The 22555-nt window shown below is 37.4% G+C and overlaps 2 protein-coding genes across 7 annotated transcripts in view; both read left to right on the forward strand.

Moving 5' to 3' along the window:
* ALB1 (ALBINA 1) overlaps positions 1-10675 on the forward strand; it is a 36454-nt gene extending 25779 nt beyond the window's left edge. For all 5 annotated transcript variants that reach the window (XM_010247934.3, XM_088898078.1, XM_010247937.3 and 2 more), the window contains exons 8-15: positions 4819-4956; positions 5084-5284; positions 5553-5708; positions 7729-7836; positions 9412-9546; positions 9735-9893; positions 10012-10132; positions 10217-10675. In XM_010247934.3, the coding sequence (XP_010246236.2) occupies positions 4819-4956; positions 5084-5284; positions 5553-5708; positions 7729-7836; positions 9412-9546; positions 9735-9893; positions 10012-10132; positions 10217-10302 (1104 nt within the window). In that variant the 3' untranslated portion in view covers positions 10303-10675. The remainder of the gene's footprint in view (positions 1-4818; positions 4957-5083; positions 5285-5552; positions 5709-7728; positions 7837-9411; positions 9547-9734; positions 9894-10011; positions 10133-10216) is intronic.
* An 8928-nt stretch (positions 10676-19603) lies between these two features.
* Positions 19604-22071, forward strand: LOC104589580 (protein EARLY RESPONSIVE TO DEHYDRATION 15-like). Of its 2 annotated transcripts, none has more exons than XM_010247939.3 (3): positions 19604-19764; positions 21200-21581; positions 21674-22071. In XM_010247939.3, exons 2-3 carry the CDS (start codon positions 21257-21259, stop codon positions 21820-21822), a joined length of 474 nt encoding a protein of 157 aa, XP_010246241.1. In that variant the 5' UTR covers positions 19604-19764; positions 21200-21256; the 3' UTR covers positions 21823-22071. The 2 variants fall into 2 exon arrangements, with proteins under 2 accessions (XP_010246241.1, XP_010246242.1); XM_010247940.3 differs by having other exon boundaries at positions 19625-19764; positions 21229-21581.
* Positions 22072-22555: the final 484 nt, after the last annotated feature.

The following is a 22555-nucleotide window of genomic DNA, read 5'->3' on the forward strand; positions in this document are numbered from 1 at the left end:
TATTTGGATGTTTTGTTTGAAGAATCACATAATTAAAATCATGAAAGATGTATGAAATCTATTCCGTGGTGGCAAAGACACATAGGGTCTCTATTGCAAAATTTCAGCCCCAGATGAATAAGGTTTTCTGTGAGCAAAGAGGAGAAATATAAGGAAAGCAAATAGAGTATACAGGTGTCTGAGTCTATCTGGTGTAGGATGTGAAGGAAAAAAGTCATACAATCTTCATGGTAGTAGGAAGGATAATTAAATATATGAATTATGACAGAGATTGAATGGAGAAGAGAAAGAGAAGAAAAAGGAGAAATGGTTAACCTTTAGAGAGACCAAGAAGAAGATCACCCTAATACCCATAGATAACCTTAAACCAACATTTTTGTTCCATTGATTCTCATCTGAAATTCCAATTACAATGAATTATTGATACAGATGCAGAAGCAAGGAAAGAATTCATGAGGAATCAAACCAACTTTTATGCCAGTTTCAGAATTTTTGCTCTGTAGGGTATTGGTACCTTTTCAGTTATTTATTTTCTAGTTGTGGGTGTCTTAAAGAACTGGGTTATGTTGCTATTTCAAAATTACTATTTTTGGTAACTCTCGGTTACTATTTTTAGTAAATTCACGAGTTACTATTTTTTAGTAATTTCTGATGTCATTAAATTAAGTTTGTCTTAGTGGGATAAGGAAGGTGTTATTAGAGCTGTTTAGGAGTTGGAGTCCTTATTTAAGTGTCCTAATGGGTTACTTATGGAGTTGTCTTAGTTTTAAAGCAATTTGGAGTTGTTTTGGATCAGTTTCCTAGTCTAAATTGGACTTTGTAAGGGGACATCCGAGTTAATAAGTTGATTCTATAGAGGCATTATAGTGGGAGTTGAAGAAAAGTTTATTTGAAGAAATAAAGTTGGTTTAGTGAATTCTTGTTGTTACCAGAAATCTTCTCTTTTTTCCCCCTTCTCACTCTTAATTCTTCCTCTGAGCAATCTATCTATCTTATCTCTCTCTCTCTCTCTCTATATATATATACCATCTCATTTCTTGCTCATTCTTTGCTGGACAGAAAACATTCTACTTGCTTTTCCATTCTTATTTTTCATTTCTAATCACCCACAACTCCTCATTCACTCCATAAAGCCCACCACCAGATCCTAAATTAGTGGGACCCCTACCTCATCCTACATCATTTAGTAATAACAAGGCCCATAACAAGGCTAATAACAAGTAAATAAAAACGTAACCAATATGGTAGGCTAATAACAAGTAAATTAATAGACTGTTTCTCTACAGAACTCTCTCATGATCTTGTCTCTCAAGCTATGTTTCAGGTCAAATACATTTGGAGAAATGTGGTTCCAATGAAAATTAGGGATTTCTGCTAGGAGGCTTTTCATATGAATATAAATGCTTGAGATCTACTTCAAAAGATAAGACCCTAATGGTGCCTATCACCCAATATGTGTTTCTTATGCAAGGCCAATGGTGAACATTCTTTCTTTCATGTGCTAATTTCCTGTCCATTTGTATCAAATACTTGGGAGTCTTTCTTTTCACTTTTTGGATGTAGGTGGACTCCTCTGTTGGCCTTGGAAGAGACCTTTTCAAGGATTCCTTTTTCTCCCATCCAAGAGGAGAGGAAAGAACATGTGGAGATGCACTAGGCTGTAGTAATTTGGACGGTTTGGGACATAAGACTACTCCATAGATGACATCATCAGGGATTGGTGTTTTGCTTTTCTTCAGTAAGGTATCTAGTACATATGTACCTATTCATGGAGCATCAAATTTAATTTCGAAGGATACAGTCTACAGGATTCGAGTGAATCAAGAGTGGGTGCTTTAAGGAATAGCCGAGATAACATAATGGCTATATTTTCAGGGATCTTAGGGCGTGGGGACTCAACAAGAGCTGAAATATTAGTGCTATTATACAAGGGACAAAAAGGATAAATCTCTTAACTAAGGCTATGTTTGGTTTGAAGGAAAAGGTAGGGAAAGGAAGGGAAAGGTAGGGAAACATATACAAGGTTTGTGAAGGTTTCCCTACCTTTCCCTTCCTTTCCCTACTTTTTCCTTCAAACCAAACACATCGTAAAGGAATTTAGTAGTGGAAGGAGACTCCAAGGAGGTGGTGGGGTGGTTAAAGAACAATGATATAGAATCTTTGATTTACACACTTTTCATGAGAGAGATACAGCAGTTAATTGGAGGCATGATGATCAATTCTCAATGGTGTAAAAGATCAGCAGACAGTCTTGCTGATGCTTTGGCAAGGCAAGGAATTCAAAGAAACCAACTGTTTTGGACCTTGATCTCATAGGGTGAATGATTTTAAGTGGATAAATAACTTTGCTTGGGATAGGTAGGAGGTCTAGCCTACCATTTTAGGGTGCAGGGCACATCTACTATATACTGTAATTTGTAACATCTATCTATTCTTTTAATAAATTAATAAAGACTGTTCTATTGCTGATTGCAAAAAAGAGACATCAAGATGATGGATGAAGCTTGGACAATTTGAACCAAGCAATATACTTCTTATGTTCTCAGGATCAGCAGGCAATTACATTGGTGACTCAAATAGAGCAGAATTATGGGGTGTGCTAGAACAGGAATCTTATAGTAGAAGGTGATTCTTGTGTGATCACAGGATGGCTGATGAAGAATGAGAAAGGGCCATGGAGATTCAGGCATGTAATCAGGGAGAAATGATATAATGGACTTAAAGAGCTACAGTATCATGGGTATCGAGGTCAGCTAATGAATTAGCATATGCTCTAACAAAATAAGGGCCACCTAAAATTCAGATGTTTTGGGGATAAAACCTCACGGGGGTAGTTGTAACAAATTATATTAAGGTTTAGTGGATGGTTAGCTGTGGTTAACCATAGCCACAGGGATATAATAGATGCATGATAAATTTTGTAGCCCTTAATTTCATTAATAATAGCAGAAACGTTAATCATAAAAAAGAGACATTGTAAATATCAGCTTGTCTCCTCTAGCCATCAACATCATCAGATTAAATTTCTAGATGCAGCCTGGTTAATCCAGGATATTTAGGCATTGAAGGAGTAAGTAGAAATAACAATGGTGATATATATTTGCTTTATTTTCTAGTCCCTTTGGCTATGGTGATTTCACAATGGCAGAATTAATAGCAGTATTAAGGAGATTGGGGAAATCCTTGTGCCACAAAGATTTGGTGAAGGGGATTAATTGTAGGCTGACTGGAGAAACAGCACTGATTCTTGGATGCATAGACACACTATAAAGGTGGTAAAACAACTAGTCTGAGGAATTGATGGAAACCTTTAGATGGACTCAAAGATCAACCGACAGTATGGCTGATGCATCCATAGTTTTCAGGTAAGGTGAGGCTAGGTGACAGGAGGCATCTTGTTGTCTAGATGCTTGGGCGATGGAGTTTTTTTAAATAAAAATTATGAATCCTAGGGTAGTAGGAACAGTAGAAACTACCAACCATCTTTGAGTTCTCCTGTTCTTACTATTAAGTTTTCCTGTTCTCTGCTCAATTTTCCATCTTTTTGAGTTGATTTTCATACATTTAATTGTTTTAAGATGAGCAGTATTAATGTTCAGTTTTTAACAGTTTGATTCAGTATTTTCATTATCTTAAAGGATTGTATATGGATTTATCTTATACTTAGAGTTATTATAATTTCATTGTAAAGTTGATTTGAAGAATAATAGTTATAGTAAATCACTGTTTTGGGAGCTTGCTTCTGATATTTCCTCTGATAACTTATATTTTACCTTTTCCTATTTCTTTCTATCTCTCTATGCTCTAATTCCAATCCTGAATCTCCATATGCATTTTATCACTTTTCTTCTCAATTTATCATATTTTTGTTTCTTAGAGAATTGCGTAGCTTAAATTCCAATGTTCTCTTTATTCCTTCTCTTAAATATCTAAAATCTTTCCATGATTTCTTCTATATAAAATAATCCATCCTGTACATCACAAATTTACACTATCTTTCCTAGTAGTTGATTTGCCACTATAATTCTGTTTATCACCACTCTAAACTCTCCCTAGCTCAAATAGATCACCTTGAAAATCCCTATTTTTCAACCAAAAATTCAATCACTTGACTTTTGATATTTTTTCGATCTTTTTTATGTATTGGAATTGGATCAAAATGTAGCATGTGGATGTTATAACTATTTATGCTATGCAGACTTTTCTCTGAGATTTTATGCATAGCAATATAGTAAGATTGATTGATTGTTGGGATCATCATATTCTTTAGTGGGTTTTTTTTTCATTTTGATCTCTCTTTAGTTGGCTTTCTATACAACTGGAATATTGTTTCTTGATCTTGTGCATGCTTGCTAAATGTCCACAAATATTTAATGCTTTGTGCTCATAGACAACTCACTACTTGAAATTCTAAATTTCCTATCTTGCTTCTGGTTTTGTATTCCATCTTTCCTGCCAAATGCTCAAATTGTTTCCACATTAAACTCACCATCCCTTATTGGGTTGGAACAGACTTCATGGCTTATTGTCTTGCAAGGATTTCACTTTTGAGTATTAAAGGACTGTTACCCAATGCTGTTCTGGTTATTCAAGACCTTGGGAGGGGTGGACTGAATATGGATGATTCCTAATTTTCTTCATTACATGTAAATCTTGATATGCATGTTCATTGCTCCAGAGATTTTGATTTCTTTTCTATATGCTTGGTACCTATATTAAGCTTACCAAACTGCATCGAAAAGCCTGTGCAGACAAATGAACGACTTATTGATTTTGACATATACTACCATTTTCATGCTAATATTTAGTTCTCTTCAGGTAGAGTTGGTCATTCTACCTCGTTCAATCATAAACGACAACCCACAGGAACAGAAAAACCAGCCGCCTCCACCTCCACCTCCACCTCCTCCACAAAATCAAGATTCTGCAGAGGACCAAAGTGAAGAAGATCAAGAGGTTGACTGCAGTTTATCAATTTTCCAATTTCAACTAAAATGTCCTTGCAATGCATCTTGCTTTCCATATGAAGTTTGAACGTCAAATATGAAAGTATGCTGAGATACTAAAGTTATTTTGTACCCAGGAGGACAATGACCAAGAGAATGAGCAACAGCAGGAACAAATACCTGAGGAGTTTATCTTTGATGCTGAAGGTGGTTTGGTAGATGAAAAACTTCTTTTCTTTGCACAACAAGCACAAAGACGTCGTGGAAAAGCTGGACGGGCCAAGAATGTCATATTTTCTGAGGACAGGGGGCGATACATTAAGCCAATGCTTCCAAAGGTTAGATCCCTACTCCCTTGCCCCAAAAAAGAAAAATGAGAAAGAAAGAAATGCAAAATGAACAGAGATTTCATTCTATATCTGAAGTTGATGCATCTCTGGATGCCATGATGAAGAAATGATTCTTCTCTCAGCACTGCAAAACTTTACCAGTTTAGGGTTTTCTTTTTCCTTCTGTATGTTAAGATTTTTTTTTTTTGATAAATGTCTTCTGTATGTTAAATTACCTGTTCTACTTTTGTTATTAACCTTGTGGATATTTAACCAGGGTCCAGTTAAGAGACTAGCTGTTGATGCAACCCTTAGAGCAGCTGCACCATATCAAAAGTTGCGAAGAGAGAAAGACATTCAGAAGATTAGGAAAGTGTTTGTAGAAAAGTCTGATATGAGAGCTAAAAGGATGGCACGGAAAGCTGGAGCACTGGTAATATCTTTTGTTTCTTTTAATACTTATCCTATTGTTCTACAGCTATAGTTTTTAGATATAGGTAATATTGTATATACACAAGAGGGATGTACAATGATTTTGGGGATTTTGATCCCCAGCCTTATATATCAAAGATTAGGTAGGTATAAACATGGTTATCAAGGTGGCAAGGTGAGACTAGGAGACAGGATATCACCTTGTCGACTAAGTTCTTAGGTCGGTGCTTTGGGTGGCACTTAGGTGGGTATAATTCATGTTGATATGTATCTTATTATCAATTTTTTGTTATCTTGTTTTGAAAAACACTAATAATAATGGTTTCTGCAGACAAAGAAATATTACATCATTAATTTTTTTCAATTGGGCATATTATATTTCACAAAGCAATCAGGGGCAAGGACACATTCTGGAGCCTATGTAAAAAGTAAAGAAAAAGAGTCTGGTGACAGTGGTCATCACTTGGGCTGCTTGGTAGTTTTACATGCTCATAACTTTTCTTAATTAATGATATTTTTATTTATCAATAAAAAAAAGCACTTTTAATCATAATCTTCACTATTCCATATACAATATAATCAACTCCATTGAACAATTAGCAGGGCATATTTTATTTTTGGGTAGAACAACACATTACAGCATATTGGATCCAGCACCCAAGCAAGAGATTTTTGCAGCCAAAATCCAAGCAAATAAGTAATGGACACTATACTAAGATATGATGAGAGGTGCCTGCCTTATCCTCTTCATTGCCCAAGAAGGCACACTGAGCATGTATGAAAAAAAGTTATAATATAAAGGTGCACTCCAGAAAATGCCATGTTGCCTAGGTGTCTCCTTGATGACATGGCAAGAGCTAGAAACTATAGAAGAAAGTCATCACACCAACCATCCAACCCTTGCAAGATCATCTGTTACCAAGTTAGTCTTCTTAGAATTCATCAACTTTGGAGTGGATACGCTGGTAGGATGTATCTGATCTTATTAAGGTAACGAGTCAAGTAGCCAACATCTACAGCTCCCACCAGCAGTCACTGCTTAACCTTATACTGTTGACTGAATACTCACACCAACCCTTGCAAGATCATCAGTTATCAAGTTAGTCCTCTTACAATTCATCAACTTTGGAGTGGATACACTGGTAGGATGTATCTGATCTTATTAAGGTAACGAGTCAAGTAGCCATTAGCCAACATCTATGGCTCCCTCCAGCAGTCACTGCTTAACCTTATACTGTTCACTGAATCTCTCTCTGTAGCAAGAGAGGAAAGTTAAGTCCCTTTACTATGTGGGCCCCTTTGGAAAGCTCTGCTTTTGGAGCTTGGACTCCTATGGCCCTACTGAAGTCCAACAGTGCTCTCCCATCTTTGAACTCTACCCACTACTGCAAGGCTGGGACTCCCCAAGAAGCTGTCTTAATTGTAACTCTACCTGTCCTATTATCAAAACAGAGGTGGCCTTAAAAGCTGGTGACGGGGTGTTGACCTAGAATTTACACTGGATTCATTTGAATTTGTTGGTTGCTAGGCTGAATGAATTCAACAAGGGATAAATATCTGCTTATGGCTTCAAAGGGGGCTTCTTCCTTCATAACATGCACCTTTTTCTTTCTTCTAAAATCCCCAATTGACCATGAATTGCCTTTGACTATATAGCCCCAAAGTTTGGTTTCAAGAGCACATTGTAAATTGTATGCATTACATTTTGCTGTAGGTAGTTCTGCAATTCTTTTTGGTATACAATTTCCTTATAATTTGAAATTCTGATGACCCAGGCATTAAATTGTTGTTCCACTATCAGTTCCAATCCTGCTTGAAACCAAGATGAAATCTTGAAATTTTTGAACTTCTCAGAGATTTCTATCAAATCAGAATTCAGTCCTATGCTTTTACCAAAAGAAGATATTAAAGATCACTTTACCAACAAAGGAAAGAACTGCATAGCCTCTAATTTATTTCTGTGCAGCTCTGCACTGCACAGAATGAACCATGTAGTTCTCTAAATGTGTCTTCTGTGGCAGGTAATATTTGTTGTTGATGCTAGTGGGAGTATGGCATTGAATAGAATGCAGAATGCAAAAGGTGCAGCACTTAAATTACTTTCAGAAAGTTATACAAGCAGGGATCAGGTAAGTTAAAAATTTTGAATATATCCGGAGAAAAGCATGAGTGCACTCTTAGATTCTAAGATAAAAGGATTAAGTTTAAATGACCTTTATTTAAATATTCCTTTCACAATTGTAGAGATTTGTTTATCTTCTGAATGTTATTATTAATTACTTCTGATTAGTTTTCTCTAGTTTTGACTATATACAATAATTTAAAATAGACAAATGGTGTTTTGCTTTCTTAGCAACTGATGTGACTTTATGCATTGAAGCCTACTTACTCTCAATATTACATGCTAATAAAAAGAAGTTAATTTCTATTTAATTGCTTTTTTCAGATTTCCTTCATAATTGGTATTCTGATAAATGTATTTTGTTGACTAAAATAATTTTCTACGACGCAACTCATTCATTTTCAACTGACCCATTTACTATCTATTATGTAATTGAATAATCCTTTATATTTGAATGAGTGAGGAATCAAATGTTTTGACAATTCCTCATGGGGGGATGAATCAAGATAATTTTGAAACAGAGGGTTGGATATTTGTTCATCCTTCGTTGTAATAATATCTTGGGGTTTGTAGGGATGACTTGATATATCTAGTATATGACCATTAACTTAAATATGTCTATGGTTAACTAAATTCCAGGCTCCGGTAATGGTCAAAACCATGCCCAATCGAAAAAGGATGCTACCCAAATGTATTTAAAGAAATTGTAGTAAAACCTGACACGTTGACCCTTGGCTTTCTAGCAGTATGAATGCATTTAAATAATTACCACTCTGTCAGATCATAATGAAAACACAATTTTTGTTTTACTTCTAAATGAATACGACATTGAAATCCTTTTCTGGAACACACTTGGTTTCTAATATCACTTCCGGCCTTTGGCTTTTTACTAGTTGGTCCCAGTAAAGTTCCTAGACGATGTACTTTTTTTTTTTGGGAAACTAGGCCCTTGGTAATGAAACAGAAAGGTTCCTTTTTATTGAAATTTCAATTTACAAAACAAACCCAAGTATTTTAGTTTCTTTTCCCTCCCCCCACCCCCCAGAAAAAATGTACAAGAAAAAGGGAAGAAACAAACATATATTATCAGATTTCACCCCATGCCATATTTGGAAGAAAGTAATTATTGATTTCTAGATGATTCAAAGACAAGTTTTGGAAAAAAAATATGAATAAGAGAATTCTGTGGTGGATTAGAAGCTGAAGGAGAAAGGGTTTCTTCAATATTTGAGTATTGAGAAATTAGTAGGACATTTCAAAGTCCACATTAGACTTCATATCTAATTGAGTAGGAAACTTCATTAAGCTATGCTGAATTCAATGACTTTCTGCTACTTTAATCATGGGTTTCCACATTTTACTTGATTAATATTTGAACATTCATTAGTATAGCAATTCATTAGGATTAAAATGGGTTCACTTATACACAAAACCTTTTAAGATTGTTATTTCATTAGTTTTACATATTAATCCCATTATGTGCAAGTATCTATCCACCTTTCCTATATTTGTATAAAGTTCTTTTTCCCTGTACTGCATTTGCAGTTAATGTTATGACTAATTAGTGTTCAATATTAAATAGGTTTCTATTATTCCTTTCCGTGGAGATTCTGCAGAGGTTCTTCTACCACCTTCAAGGTCAATTGCAATGGCAAGAAAGCGTCTTGAGAGACTTCCATGTGGTGGAGGTTCTCCTTTAGCTCATGGTCTTACAACGGTATTTGTCAACCAAATGACAATGCAGTTCCATGTTCTCAAAGAATTTCGCAAAATGTTTTAATGCTGGTTTCCAACCTGAAACAGACCTCCTTTATCTAGTCTTGATTTAAGCAAATCATTTAATTGTTGTTCTAGGTTACTGAAACCTCATTTTTATGTTCTGGCCCTTCTGTTGCATCTGCTTAGGCTGTCAGAGTTGGACTGAATGCTGAGAAGAGTGGTGATGTTGGGCGTGTAATGATTGTTGCAATAACTGATGGCCGGGCCAACATATCACTGAAAAAATCTACTGATCCTGAGGCTGCTGCTACCGATGCACCTAAACCATCTTCACAAGAATTGAAGGTAAGTATCTGCTTTTTTTAGCTGCAAAGTATTAAATATTAAATATCTATCCATTTCTTTGCAATGAAAGAAGTAAATTTATTTAATTAGTACTAACTTATATCACTCCACCATGAAGGATGAAATTCTTGAAGTGGCGGGAAAAATATACAAAGCAGGGATGTCTCTTCTTGTTATTGACACTGAAAACAAATTTGTTTCAACTGGGTTTGCCAAGGAGATTGCCAGAGTCGCTCAAGGTCTGTTAATTAATGATCCTTTGGTGTTTGAACTATGAAGAAATTCTTTGATAACCTAACCATTTCAACAATTTCATTGGGCAGGAAAATATTATTATTTGCCAAATGCTTCAGATGCTGTTATCTCAGCTACAACAAAGGAAGCATTATCAACCTTGAAAAACTCATGATTTTTGTGGAAGTTTTTACTAACAAGTTTATGAGAATGTATAGTATTTCCCCTATGAAGAGTGATTTTTTTCCCCTTGAGGCTGACAGAGGCTTAGTTCTAGCAAAAAGACATAGCATGCAATATCTTTGGGTTTCTTTGCAATTACTTGATAAATTGAATATAGTTGTGCATGGAGACACAGACAGTAAGTAAGAAGTGCAACCAAAATACAAGGCACAAGGCACAAGGCACAAGGCACAAAGCTAGGCATGCTCCTTAGTGAAGGGAGATGCCATCTATCAAGGAAAGAGTCGAAAGTAAAATTTAATGTATGACAATATGCAAATCAAATTTCTGAAATAAGAAATATTCTATTGGCTTAGTTGGCTAAACTTGAAAGCTGTTGTGGTATTGTAGGTTTTCAGTCCTTCATAAGCTACATTATTTATGCTATAAAAACCATACTGCAACCTATAATTATAGTAAATTACCTATTAATACATCAAATTCAAGACTAATTAATCAAAACATCAGGAACACCTCCCTTGTCCTTCATGGTGAGATTCTCCCAATGTATCTAATGGAACGTTGTTGGAACTGGGAGCCGGTCCAGTCTTGATCCAGTACATGTTCTCGCCTTTTGGTTGGTATTTTTTTCAATTAAAAGAATTGACACTTTGAATTGTTGATATTGTTTTGCATGAGCTCAAATGCGGGGCAAATTCTAGGGGTGCAACTTTAACGGGTTAGGATTGGGATTTTGTCAAAATTTCAATGGATCCAACCCAAAGCCCGAGCTCAGAACAGTGTAAACTGTTAATTTAGACCACCCCTACTGAGTTCAGTATCCCCTCTCCCTTCAATTGGGTTGTGTTGGGTTCGGTTTGAGGCAAATCTGTATCGAACCCGACCTATTGACAGCCAGACATGAACTCTTTTTAGTATATACTTGCACACGAAGGTAGCTTTATTGAGTTGTGGAACAGGTGTTGTTCCCTGGTGAGAAGGGAAGAAAACTAGCATGAATAAGGACAGAAAACAGAGGGTTATACCCTATAAGAAAGGTTTCCTAGGGCCCAGTTTGGAAGGAATACAAATACAAATATGTGGAATATAAAATATTTTATTCTGTATTATCTTATATGTATTTGTACTGTACATATTTGTATTTCTACTCTTTCCAAACTAAGCCTAGAAAGGGAAAGCCCTCTTTTAGTTATATATGTTCATGGAACGCTAAATCACTAGTTTATGCGACTATTGGACACCTCCCCCAACAAACATGGTCCAACCTTTGAAAAGACTACTAGTTTCTATGATTTTAACTTCAAGTGAATATAACCAACCGAGGGCTGGCTCGTTGGTGTATTAGCTGGTTTGTTTCAGTATTGATGTGAAATTAAATCCTACAACCAGCACTTTGGGAAAAAAAGGGATAAGGGGAAGTTATTAATGGTGCATGACACCGAATACAAAAAACAGAAAAGAAAATCAAGTGAATATAAAAGCTACAGTGGAAAACTTGTTAAGCCCAGCAATTATACCATGTTTCAAGTCTCTTTCTTTGCATTTTTCTAGTCTAACCCAGTCAAGCTGCAATATTGAAGTCCCCCTTGGAATTATCCCAAATCTATATTGTCTTAACTAGCCAGGTTGCTGAAAGTGAAGTAAACAAGAAAGACTTCTAATCTTTTTCCCTACTCTTTCACTGTAGTTCTGTGAAGCCTTTCAAATTCAGAGTACAAAGTATTTCCCCAAGCCTTTCAAATAGACTAAAAGGCGTTCTACAATATGAATGTTTTGTTATCATTTGTTTTTCTTTTTTTTTTTTTTTAGGTTGGTTTTGTTTAAAAAAAAAACATATATGCTTTTGGACAATCAAAATAATGGGTTTTAAAAGTAAAACAAAGTTTTTGGTAGAAAAATTATATGATTTTTGGATATGATATTAAATAACCAAATGAAAACATGTTTTTAAAACAAGAAATTTAAGAACGTATTTTTTACTTCAGTTTTGAAAACAAAAATGCGTAAACAAAACATGGTTTTTTCACGCCCCCAAAAAGGTGAAACATGTTGATTTTCTTTTTTTCTTAAAAGCAAGAACAAGCTGATTTTACATTCATGAGAGTACAAATGCTGAATTGACGCCACTTTGTACTTTCATTACAGATATTATGGTTGTGCTTGTTTCCCATGCAAATCTCAACAAGATGCAAAATTTTGCACTCACTATAGTTTTGCATCGATTTATGATTATGATTCGTTCTTTCACATGATACAAAATTTTCAATTTTTGACTCATTTGCATCATTAATAAAATACAAATATTTTGAAAAAACCATACAAACTTTGCACCACTTCCTCGTACAAAATTATTTTACTTCTTAAATACAAACAAAACAACGGTCAAATTTGGAGCAAACTCCTATGAATTTACACCAATGCAAGCAATCAAGCGGAGCCTATATGCCTTACATTTGGGGTCTGTTTGCTTTTTGGGGGGAGGGTGAGCGGGCCAATGGGATTGGTGGTGGTGGCTTTTTTTTTCGGGGGGGAGCTGGTCAATGGAATTTTGGTTTTCATTGACCAAGAAACCAATATTCTTTTTTTAGATTTATGCAGTGACAAGGGAAAATAAAATTTATTTTCTTATATCCATTTCCCATAGTCTCAGGTGGATAAATAACTTTTCCACTTAAGAGAAAATTGGTAACACTTGGATGGGACAAAAATGCCCCTTTTAATAATAGATTTTTATGGCTAAACCATCATTTTCTTATTTATTTAAGAAATAAAAGAACATGGATAAATACACTTACTTATCCAGATAAATAATTTACTGAAAAGCGAACAGGACCTTGGTGTTATGTTTTTGTTTTAATTTTGGAGTATATTTGCACCACCCCCGATGACATTAATAACATGTGATGGAAATAAATTTCTTGCCATGGTTAAACTTTCTGCCATCTCCACTGAACATGCTTCAAAGGGATTTCAATAGTGGATTTTCCACCATCTCCACTCAAATTCATTCCAAGAAGGGGATCAAGGCAAATAGGGAGATTGCTACCAAATCAAAAACATAAGCTATAGGCCTATAACAACGGGGCATTCAAAGAGAAGATGAGAGAGCAAGTTAGCAGAGTTGTCAAACATCAGGCATGTAGGTTTAATATTGGACTTGAGTTTTAAGATGGGAGTTCACATTGGCACCCCACATGCACATCTCAGCATGCATTGGGAAATGGGAACATCTCTCGTATTTGTTAGTGGGAGATGTTCTCTAAACATGGTTGGGATGTGCAGTTGAGCACTGATGTGAATTCAGTTTGTGGAAAAGACCACTCAATCTATCAACCAATTAGAAAAAGGTTTTGTAAGAGAAACTGCACACTAATAGACCTGTAATCTACAAAACTTTGAGGGTTCTAGCATTTAGGTATCAAAGAAATATAAGCAGAAGTATAACTTAGAGGAAGGTCCATACCAGGGAAGAAATCCAAAAAGCCGCGCTCACATCATCACAGATAATTTTCCAGCAATGTCTATAAAAATAGCCAGTAAAGCCATTCGGGCTCAAGATAGGATCTGCTCCTCACATGTGCATCCACCGTGCATTAGGAACATTTCCTGTGAATAATAATTAATAAGTGCGGGAGATGTTCCCAATGCATGGTAGGATATGCGTGTGAGGTGCCAGGTGTGAAGAGCAGATCCGGTCTCTTCGGGCTTGGAGCGGAATCCTTAGAAAGGAAAACTACAGTTTTTATTTCTTCCACTATAGGAAGGAGAAGCAAATGCATATTATCATCTTTTGGTAATAGATGAAGAGATAATGTCTATAAGACTAGGGGTGCCAATTGGACTGGATTTGGTCCAATCCGGTCCAATCTGATCCAGTCCAATGTGAATCCGTTATAAATGGCTCAGGTCCAATCCAATCCAATGAATATTTTGGACCAATTTGGACTGGTCCAATTCAATGTCTGGACCGTTCAATCTGTTCAAAACCATTTTGATTTAGATTGGTTTCAACCCAAACCCAGTCCTTTGACACCTATATTCTTATCTTATATCAATGGACCAGATATTGGCTTAATTCAATCTAATCCAATATAAATGTATTATGAACGGACCAGGTCCAATCCAATATGTCTTATTAGTGCATCCAAACTGTTCAAATTGATTTTGGACTAGGCGGGGTTCAATCCAAAACCGGTCCATTGACACCCTTACATGGAAGGGCCTTCTTCAGAAGAATCCATCAACTTATAGAGAAGAGGGCAGCGATCTGAATATAAACTTTTCAAATGTTTAACTGCAGAAGGAAACCTAGAAAGCCAAGTGTTGTTTACCAAACCACACGATCCAGTCGAGCCTATATACAAGCTTGACCTTCTCTCCCACTGCACCAAGTGAAGGTATTACACTTAAAGCCGGGGTCATGTCAGACGGTAGAGAAAATAAAATCCTAGAAATTCCTCATTAGTTGAAACGATTAGGTATATCACCGAATTCTCTTTGGGCTGATGGCGGGTTAAGTTTAGAAGCTTTATCACCAGAAGTTGGAAGCTCAAATCTAATAGATAGAGTGGACCCATTTGACAACAAAGTATCAGCAAAGGCATTGACGGCCCAGCCATCACCAAGGGTCCACCTACAACCCATATCCAAAAATCTATATTATATTCTGAAATGCAATTGACCATGCCAAATTTCTTATATTGTTATCCAACCCTTTTAGAATTTTGTAGTTTATTCAATCTTTAGGTTTTATTTGATAAAGGAATAAATACAAAAATGATCAATACAAAATATGTTTGGTTCATAAAAATGCAAAGTAGGTTTAGCTTTCAAATGATATTTTTGTGCTCTTGCCAAATTATTTTTAGTTATGATAGGCATAAATACAAATCCCATAATCAGAATCCTCTTTATATATATATATATATTCATTAAGTTTGAGTGCAAAGTTTTACATTCATTTTTTAGATGCAAACCTGTTCTCAGTTTGGATATAAATATGTCTTAAAATTCATGTTTGCTGTCATTTTCAATACACATATACATTCTTCTTAAATAACAGCAAAATTGAACTGGTATTTGCACTCTTTCCAAAGGAAGCCTTCTGATGAAGGGAAATTTGGCCCGACCCCGCGATCGCCAGACACGTGGCAAAGACAAGCAGCTCGGGACAGTAGAGCGCCCAAAGCGAACATCGGAAGCAAGTCCAAGCTCACTACCGAGCCCGAACTCCAGACCGCTGTACTTAGTCCGAGCTCCTTGTTAAGAGCGAGCTCCCTGTTAAAGGTCCGAGCTCCCTAAGTAAGAACCCGAGCTCCCTAAGTCCGAGCTCCCTACTAGGAGCCCGAGCTCCCTGTTAAGAGCGAGCTCCCTGTTAAGGGTCCGAGCTCCCCAAGTAACAACCCGAGCTCCCTAAGTCCGAGCTCCCTACTAGGAGTCCAAGCTCCCTAAGTCCGAGCTCCCTGTTAAGAGCGAGCTCCCTGTTAAGGGTCCGAGCTCCCTAAGTAAGAACCCGAGCTCCCTAAAATCCGAGCTCCCTATTAAGAACAAGCTCTCTACTGGGAGTCCGAGCTCCCTATTAAGAGCGAGCTCCCTACTAAGAACCCGAGCTCCCTGCAAGGAGCACGAACTATACTGGGCCCCAAGCCTCACAAAGCTGACCCGAGCTGGCCCATGGCAGCTTGGAACACTACAAACCGAACTCAAGACACCTCGCTCGCCACTCCAACACTTCACTTCCAAAGCACCAGGCCAGCCAAACGTACCCGACACCAAGGACGTCCGTATCCAAGGGTGACACACCTGACTGATTTGGGATCTGACGCCTGACAGCCGCATTTCAAACGGCTTCCTGCCACCGCCACCTGCAACCGTCGTCACTAGCCGTAGAGATGGCTCCGACAAAAGGAACAGTGACGGTTCTGTCCGGCCAGAGGAAATGACACCCGAACTGGCAGGAGTTCAGAAGTAATCATGCCCGACCTGACGGAGGCCTGGAAGTGAGTGCGCGAGGTGGTTATAAAAGGCTTCTACCCCCCAGGAACGAGGTATGCTAACTTTCGTGCTATCTGGTTTATCTTGCCTTTGAAGGATTCTAACTTGAGCTTCGGAGCCCTTACGCCGGGTTCTCCCCGGAGCTTCTCTTCTCCTTCCATTTCAGGTCCTTGTTGCTCAGTTCATAGGCAAGATCATCGACAGCTAAGACCGGCTAGATTGTGCATCATCACCTTCTAAAAACAAAAGTTAAATATGGGGCTATTTAAACTCATCCACAACCAATTCAGTTAAGAAGCTGAATGTAACATGGCATCCTTATGACATCAAGGGTCTCTTCTAGTACTCTTAGGCTACACCAAGTTAAGTGTTAACCTTTGGGGTGACAGTTACCCATTCTTTACATATTTAGCACTAAGAATATTTGCCCATAAGACACCACCATACATAATAACTCTCCTCTTAAATTTGGCGGTTCATTTTGTCCAATGGAACAATTTGCTACTACAAAATGCAGCATGATAGCAAATGATGGAGATTTTGTTATCAATGGATGGTGGTTTAGTTGGTAGGTTCTTTGTAGGGGTGATATTTCTTGGTTCAGAAACCCAATTCAACTTGATTTGCAAATTTCTAAGCTTGGACCTAGGTTTTTGTGTATAGGTCTGGCCTAATCTGGGCTTGCATCATCACCATTCTAGATATCCTAGCACATGAGTTAACCAAAGTACAAGAGTTAACACATCTACCATTGTGTGTTCTCCGTTGTCTCACATGTGGGCTCAAAAATGAGAATAAAAACTTTCCGAGCTTGTATATTAAACAAAATAAATGAGGCCCATGATTTATTTTTTATGCAATAAGCCCAAAACTTAGCCAACCATAATATAACTTGGACTTATATAATATTTTTTTTCATGTATTACATATTATTAATTTAAAAATTTAAAAATAATTAAATCTTTCATTAAATGGCATGGGCCCAAAGATGTACTCAACATGGCCATGTAGGGTCGAGCCCAGGCCTATAATCTAAGTTTGAGGTGTGGGCTGAACTAGGCCCAACTTAAGTAAGCCTTTATTATCGGTGATGCTGTTTGATCTGAATTGTAGCTAAGGCGGATACGTAGCAGATGATTCTACCAAGTTGGACGAGTTGGGGCGGAAGGACGAAGTTGTGCACTGAGCAGATTTATAAACAAAATAATGTCGGGCCCAAAGATGTGGTCTCTGAGGAAGGTACTCCAATGCTTAAGTTAGTAAAAGATAGTGAGATCGGTCGGGCTGAGTTGTTGAGGAAGAGTTGGTTCGAGCCAAGGAAAATGTGTGAGAGTAAGAGAGCAAATAGCGAGAGAGCTAAAAATGACAAACATTGAGAGGAGATGCCTTTAAATAGTCAAGTGTAGTGGTATACTTAGACATACTCCCTGCAGGGTTTTAGGGATGAGACTGCCTGCCGAGGTCTTTGAAAATGGGCATCTATCTATAAGAGATCACATTACACTTATCCGCAAGAAATTATGCTTCATCTGAGGTTCTCACTTGTGAGATTGTCCGCTGTCCTCAATATATAGCGTGCTAATCTGTTGACATGGAAAATCTGATGGACCCAAGATACGATGGTGTCCATGTAATGACTTCGACTGGCTGAGGCATGGCCCTAACAATTGGTGTTAATTGTTAAACCCAATTATAAACCACATGGTTTTCAAACCGCCATTGGCCCGAATGGTTGGACCATTCAGCCTAGGAATTGTCAAGGCAATTGGTTCTGTTTTACCTTAAATTCGGTCTCTAGCCAAAAACTGTTGAATCGGTCAACTACCCATTGACCTGGGTGATCGTAACGTCTACCCGTTTAACGGTTTTGGCCATTTTTTAATTTTTTTTTGTTTTTTATTATAAATGGCTTGTCCGTTTGAACCAGACAGTTGAAGCGTCGACCCGAAACCCGATGGCTAGAACGGTTCTGGTTTCGGATCATTTTTTAAAACATCGATAAACCAAGTATATGTTTGGCATCAATAATCCATATACGACATTGTTTTTTGAGAAAAACAGTGTTGTATATGTGTGGGTTGGAAGCACAATTTTCTAAGAAAATAATATCTTTTTTTTTTTTTGAAAACATTGCTGCTAGGTAGAAAATTTCTTGGGGCAACAACAACACATTCTATTTGGTACCAATACTCCATATTTGTTTTGAGCATTGGTACCTGTTACTACCACATTTTCTACCATTTTCTATCTACCAACGGCAAAATTGAATAGCAAATAACAATTATTAGTACAAGTCCTTTTCCATTTAGCCGCATGTTTCCATTTCCCCATTCCTTTCCTTGTCCATCAATTGTCTCCAATTTCCTCATTCCATTTGATCCTATGATCTTGATCGGTCAATTTCCTTTTCAAACTAATGATCCAATGGTAGGTCCTTAATAGGTGGGGAAAGAATCTTAGGATTATAAAGATAACTTTTGGGCCCTAATATCAATAAAAGTAATATTTTTAATAAAATTTAAAAAATAGATTAACTTTTTAAAAATAATATCAAATAAGGGCAAAAATACTATTTATCTTATTCATTCATTAACGTCGTTGCCTCGGGCAATGCCTCTGCCTTTGCCCAACATCGCCACTTCCGCCCTTCTCTGCCTCTGCCTCTACCCACCTCTCCACCTCTGCGAACACTGCCACCTCCGCCCACCTCCGCCTCCGCCTCTGAAGATGGGCGAAGGCAGAGACGACGATGACAACATTGGTCTACCATCCACCAATGTTGCCACCGTTGCCTCTGCCTCCGCCTTATCTTCAGAAGCGAAGGCGAAGGTGGGCGAAAGCGTTAACGAGGTGGGCAGAGTTAGACAAAAGCATTGCTGGAGGCCGCAGCGGGCGGTGACGCTAATAATTTATATGCAGTAGGAAGAAAATGAACAGTACTTTTGCCTTTATTTATTATTATTTTAAAAAAATTAACCTATTTTTAAAATTTTATTAAAAAATTTACGCATTGTACTTATCTACTATAATCCCAAGAATCTTTTCAAATATCACAAGTAACCTTCAACCCTTCGATTAGAACCTAAAAAGAGATTTCTGCGATATAAATTACCTGATTGAGACAACGGAAGTTTCCTCCGTTCCATGGTCCTTAGTCTTTATTTGGGGGCCGACGCGTTTTAAACGCCCATAACCCAATAATTTGCAAGGTGACCGGCTGCTCACCGACTTTGACAGGCTGTAGGCTGTAGGCTGTAGGCTGTAGGACAAATCCCCACATGCCGCTTCTTACAAACCTCAGGTTCGAATAATCGAAGCAAGCAAGTTCGGAACACCTAATCTCTGGCCTATATATACAGCGTACTGGAAGCCCGAAATCACGAGTCACAAGTGTAAAATCTTGTTCGTTAGTCCGAGAACGGATCTGATCGCCGAGATATTTTGCTTCTGTGTCCGGAAGGTAAACGCTTAGTCGTTTCAGACGCGATACATCTTGAAGATTTTGATCTGGTTTTGTTTTGGAATTTCTGATCAAATCAAATGTTCAGCTTCTTATGAGATCTGATCGCGACATTTTGAATCTATTGTGCTTGAGAGATGTCTTTTGATAGGATTTGTTTTAAAGTTTAGGAGCGATCGATTAGAAATCTGATGGCCTTGATATCCGACTCTTAGATGTTGAGGGAGTTGTGTTTTGTTGAGGATCTTCACTGATTTGGTCCGTTGGGCCTCTGGTTTTAAAGATCGGTGAAGAACTTCAAAAAATCTCGAACTGGCTAGGTCTATTTCTGTAAGGAATTCATTATTTTTAAGATCTGGAACCTATACATCCTAGATCTGGAAGACCTTTAGGAATTGCGGGAAGGGCTTTGAATTTCTAGTTGAGGGATCATTTGATAATCGACAAGTTTTTGGACATCTTAGTTGTATGATCGGCGAGGTCTAGACCTCTGGCATACTGCAATTTGGGGGAAAAGGCTGAACCCTGTAATTGAAATGGCATTCTTTTGCTTTCGGGGTTGAAATTTCAGGATCCGTGTTTTGAAAAAAAAAAAAACCTTGATGCTTTGAGCAGGCTGAGTGAGCTCTTAGATCCATAACTCTTTGGGTTTATGTTAATGCATCTTTCTTTCTTTTTTTCTTTTCTTTTTAAGATCTACTTCCGACAGCGTCTCTGTCGTTTTATTTTCTTTATTTTGAGGAGCTTTTTTCTTTCCCAGTGTAGTCTGATTTGCTGCTGAATGCATGGTATGAACCCTTAAGCTTTCTTCTGTGGGTTCTATCTGGAGGACTATTCTCTTTGTATTTTAGATGTGATGTCATTTAATTTGTATGATATATTTGAAATTTGGAGTTTGTCACTTTTTTGATCCTTCGGAATATAGAAGAGAAAAGTTGCAGATTCTATCTAAAATAATATTTTGCTTTAAGGTTAAGATTCAATGGCAATTGATATTTTCAGTGGAAGAAAAGGAGCATGCATTGGATCCTATTTCCTATTCTCCTCAAGTGATTTGCTTTTTTTTTTTCCTTTTCACTTCTTTCATGTTCTACCGTTTCTGTCTCTGTTTTCACTTAAGTGGTCTGGTTTGATTTTTTTCTTGTGTCCGTGTTACATCTTCTGTATTTTTTGTCAAACTCTAATAAACAGAGGAAGTGGAAAATGCATTTTGAGTTTTATGAGGTTGAGTGGTAAATTGTATGTAACAAAAGGCAGTAGCCAATCTTATGGTTGTGTTTATTTTTAATTGAACTTTTATACACGCATTGATAACTGAAGAGGGTCACATTCTATATTGGACAAGTTAGATTTTGGTTCACATTCTACCAGTTTCGTTCTTCTTTCGCATATTGCAAATCTTCTTATGTTGAACTTTCCTCTTTTGTTTTCATAGAACTCTGAACGTGATTGGTCCAACAACAGGGATAGATAACATCATCAAGAAGTGGCAATGGCACTGGTATCTAGAATGAGATCAACTCTGAACCCTAATGCACCTCTCTTTATCCCAGCTGCTTACCAACAAGTAGAGGATTTCTCACCTGAATGGTGGGAACTGGTGAAGACATCAACTTGGTTCATGGACTACTGGCTCGCGCAGCATCAGGAAGAGGAGAGCTTTATTGGCAATGCCAACGAAGATGATGACGTTGTCAATCTTCTCCCCGACGCATTTGATCTCGATGCTGATGAAGATATGGATGCTCAGTTGGAGGAGTTTATCCTATCTTCTGAAGAAAATGGATCAGCCCTTTCTGCTTCCAAGCCTCAAAATGGTATACATTTTGCTCATTGCGTTTTTTTATGCTATCTCCGTTTAGATATACCAACAATAAATCGAGACTAATTCTTTTATTTCTGGAAACAGGCATGGAGATGAATGCGGAGGCTGTGGTCAAGAACCTGATCCCCACGAAATTTCCCAAGTCGCAGGTGGAACCGGCAAAGTATCACGAGAAGCCACCCCATTGCATTAGCCCAAAATGCAGCCCTCGTCGTATCCACCAGCCTCGTTGAGAGAGCGGCACAGCAAATTTAAGCTTCTGGGTCTAGTAGCTCTGTTTTAACATCGCCAAGTAAATAGTTCTTAGGTACCTTGGTTTTAGTCTCCCTGTATAGAGCAAGGTGACAACTCCCTTGTATTCACCATCTTATTTCCATGTATTCTGTTTTCGATGGAAGAATCCATCCGCAGAAAAGAACAATGTAAAAAAACGAAAAAAAAAGAGAATAGAATAAAATTAACTAAAAAAGATTCCCCAATAATGTTGTGCATGTGAATGAAAATTTTGGAATTGTTGGTGCGTTAACTGGTAAATTCGATTGTAGATACGGGAGAAAGATATGAAAATAATTATTTTGGACTGTTTATGCATTACTATTACAATCATTTTTTTATTGAAAGATTCATTATTGATGGAGGCCCATCTCAAGATAAGGTCAAGAGTCCAAGATAAGTCAAGAAAGGATAATAGGATAATTCAAGGTCCATTAAGACTTTTCCAAGACTTATCAAGAATCCAAGATTATCAAGATTCTTCCAAGATTAGCAAGAATTCAAGACTCCAATCAAGATCCAACAAAGACTCCAAGAAGCATCAAGAAATCCAAGACTCTTGGATTCATGCATAAGGAGAGCCAGGGAGATCGGATGGTGGAAGATCAAGCCCAAGAATTCCAAGAGGGTTCGACCTTATCAAGACAGCCCAGAGGATCAAGATTAAGATCAAGACTCGTGTTCTTTCCTAGT

This window comes from Nelumbo nucifera, chromosome 2 (assembly GCF_055504915.1).
Source record: "Nelumbo nucifera cultivar China Antique chromosome 2, China Antique-T2T, whole genome shotgun sequence".
Classification (NCBI taxonomy): domain Eukaryota; kingdom Viridiplantae; phylum Streptophyta; class Magnoliopsida; order Proteales; family Nelumbonaceae; genus Nelumbo; species Nelumbo nucifera.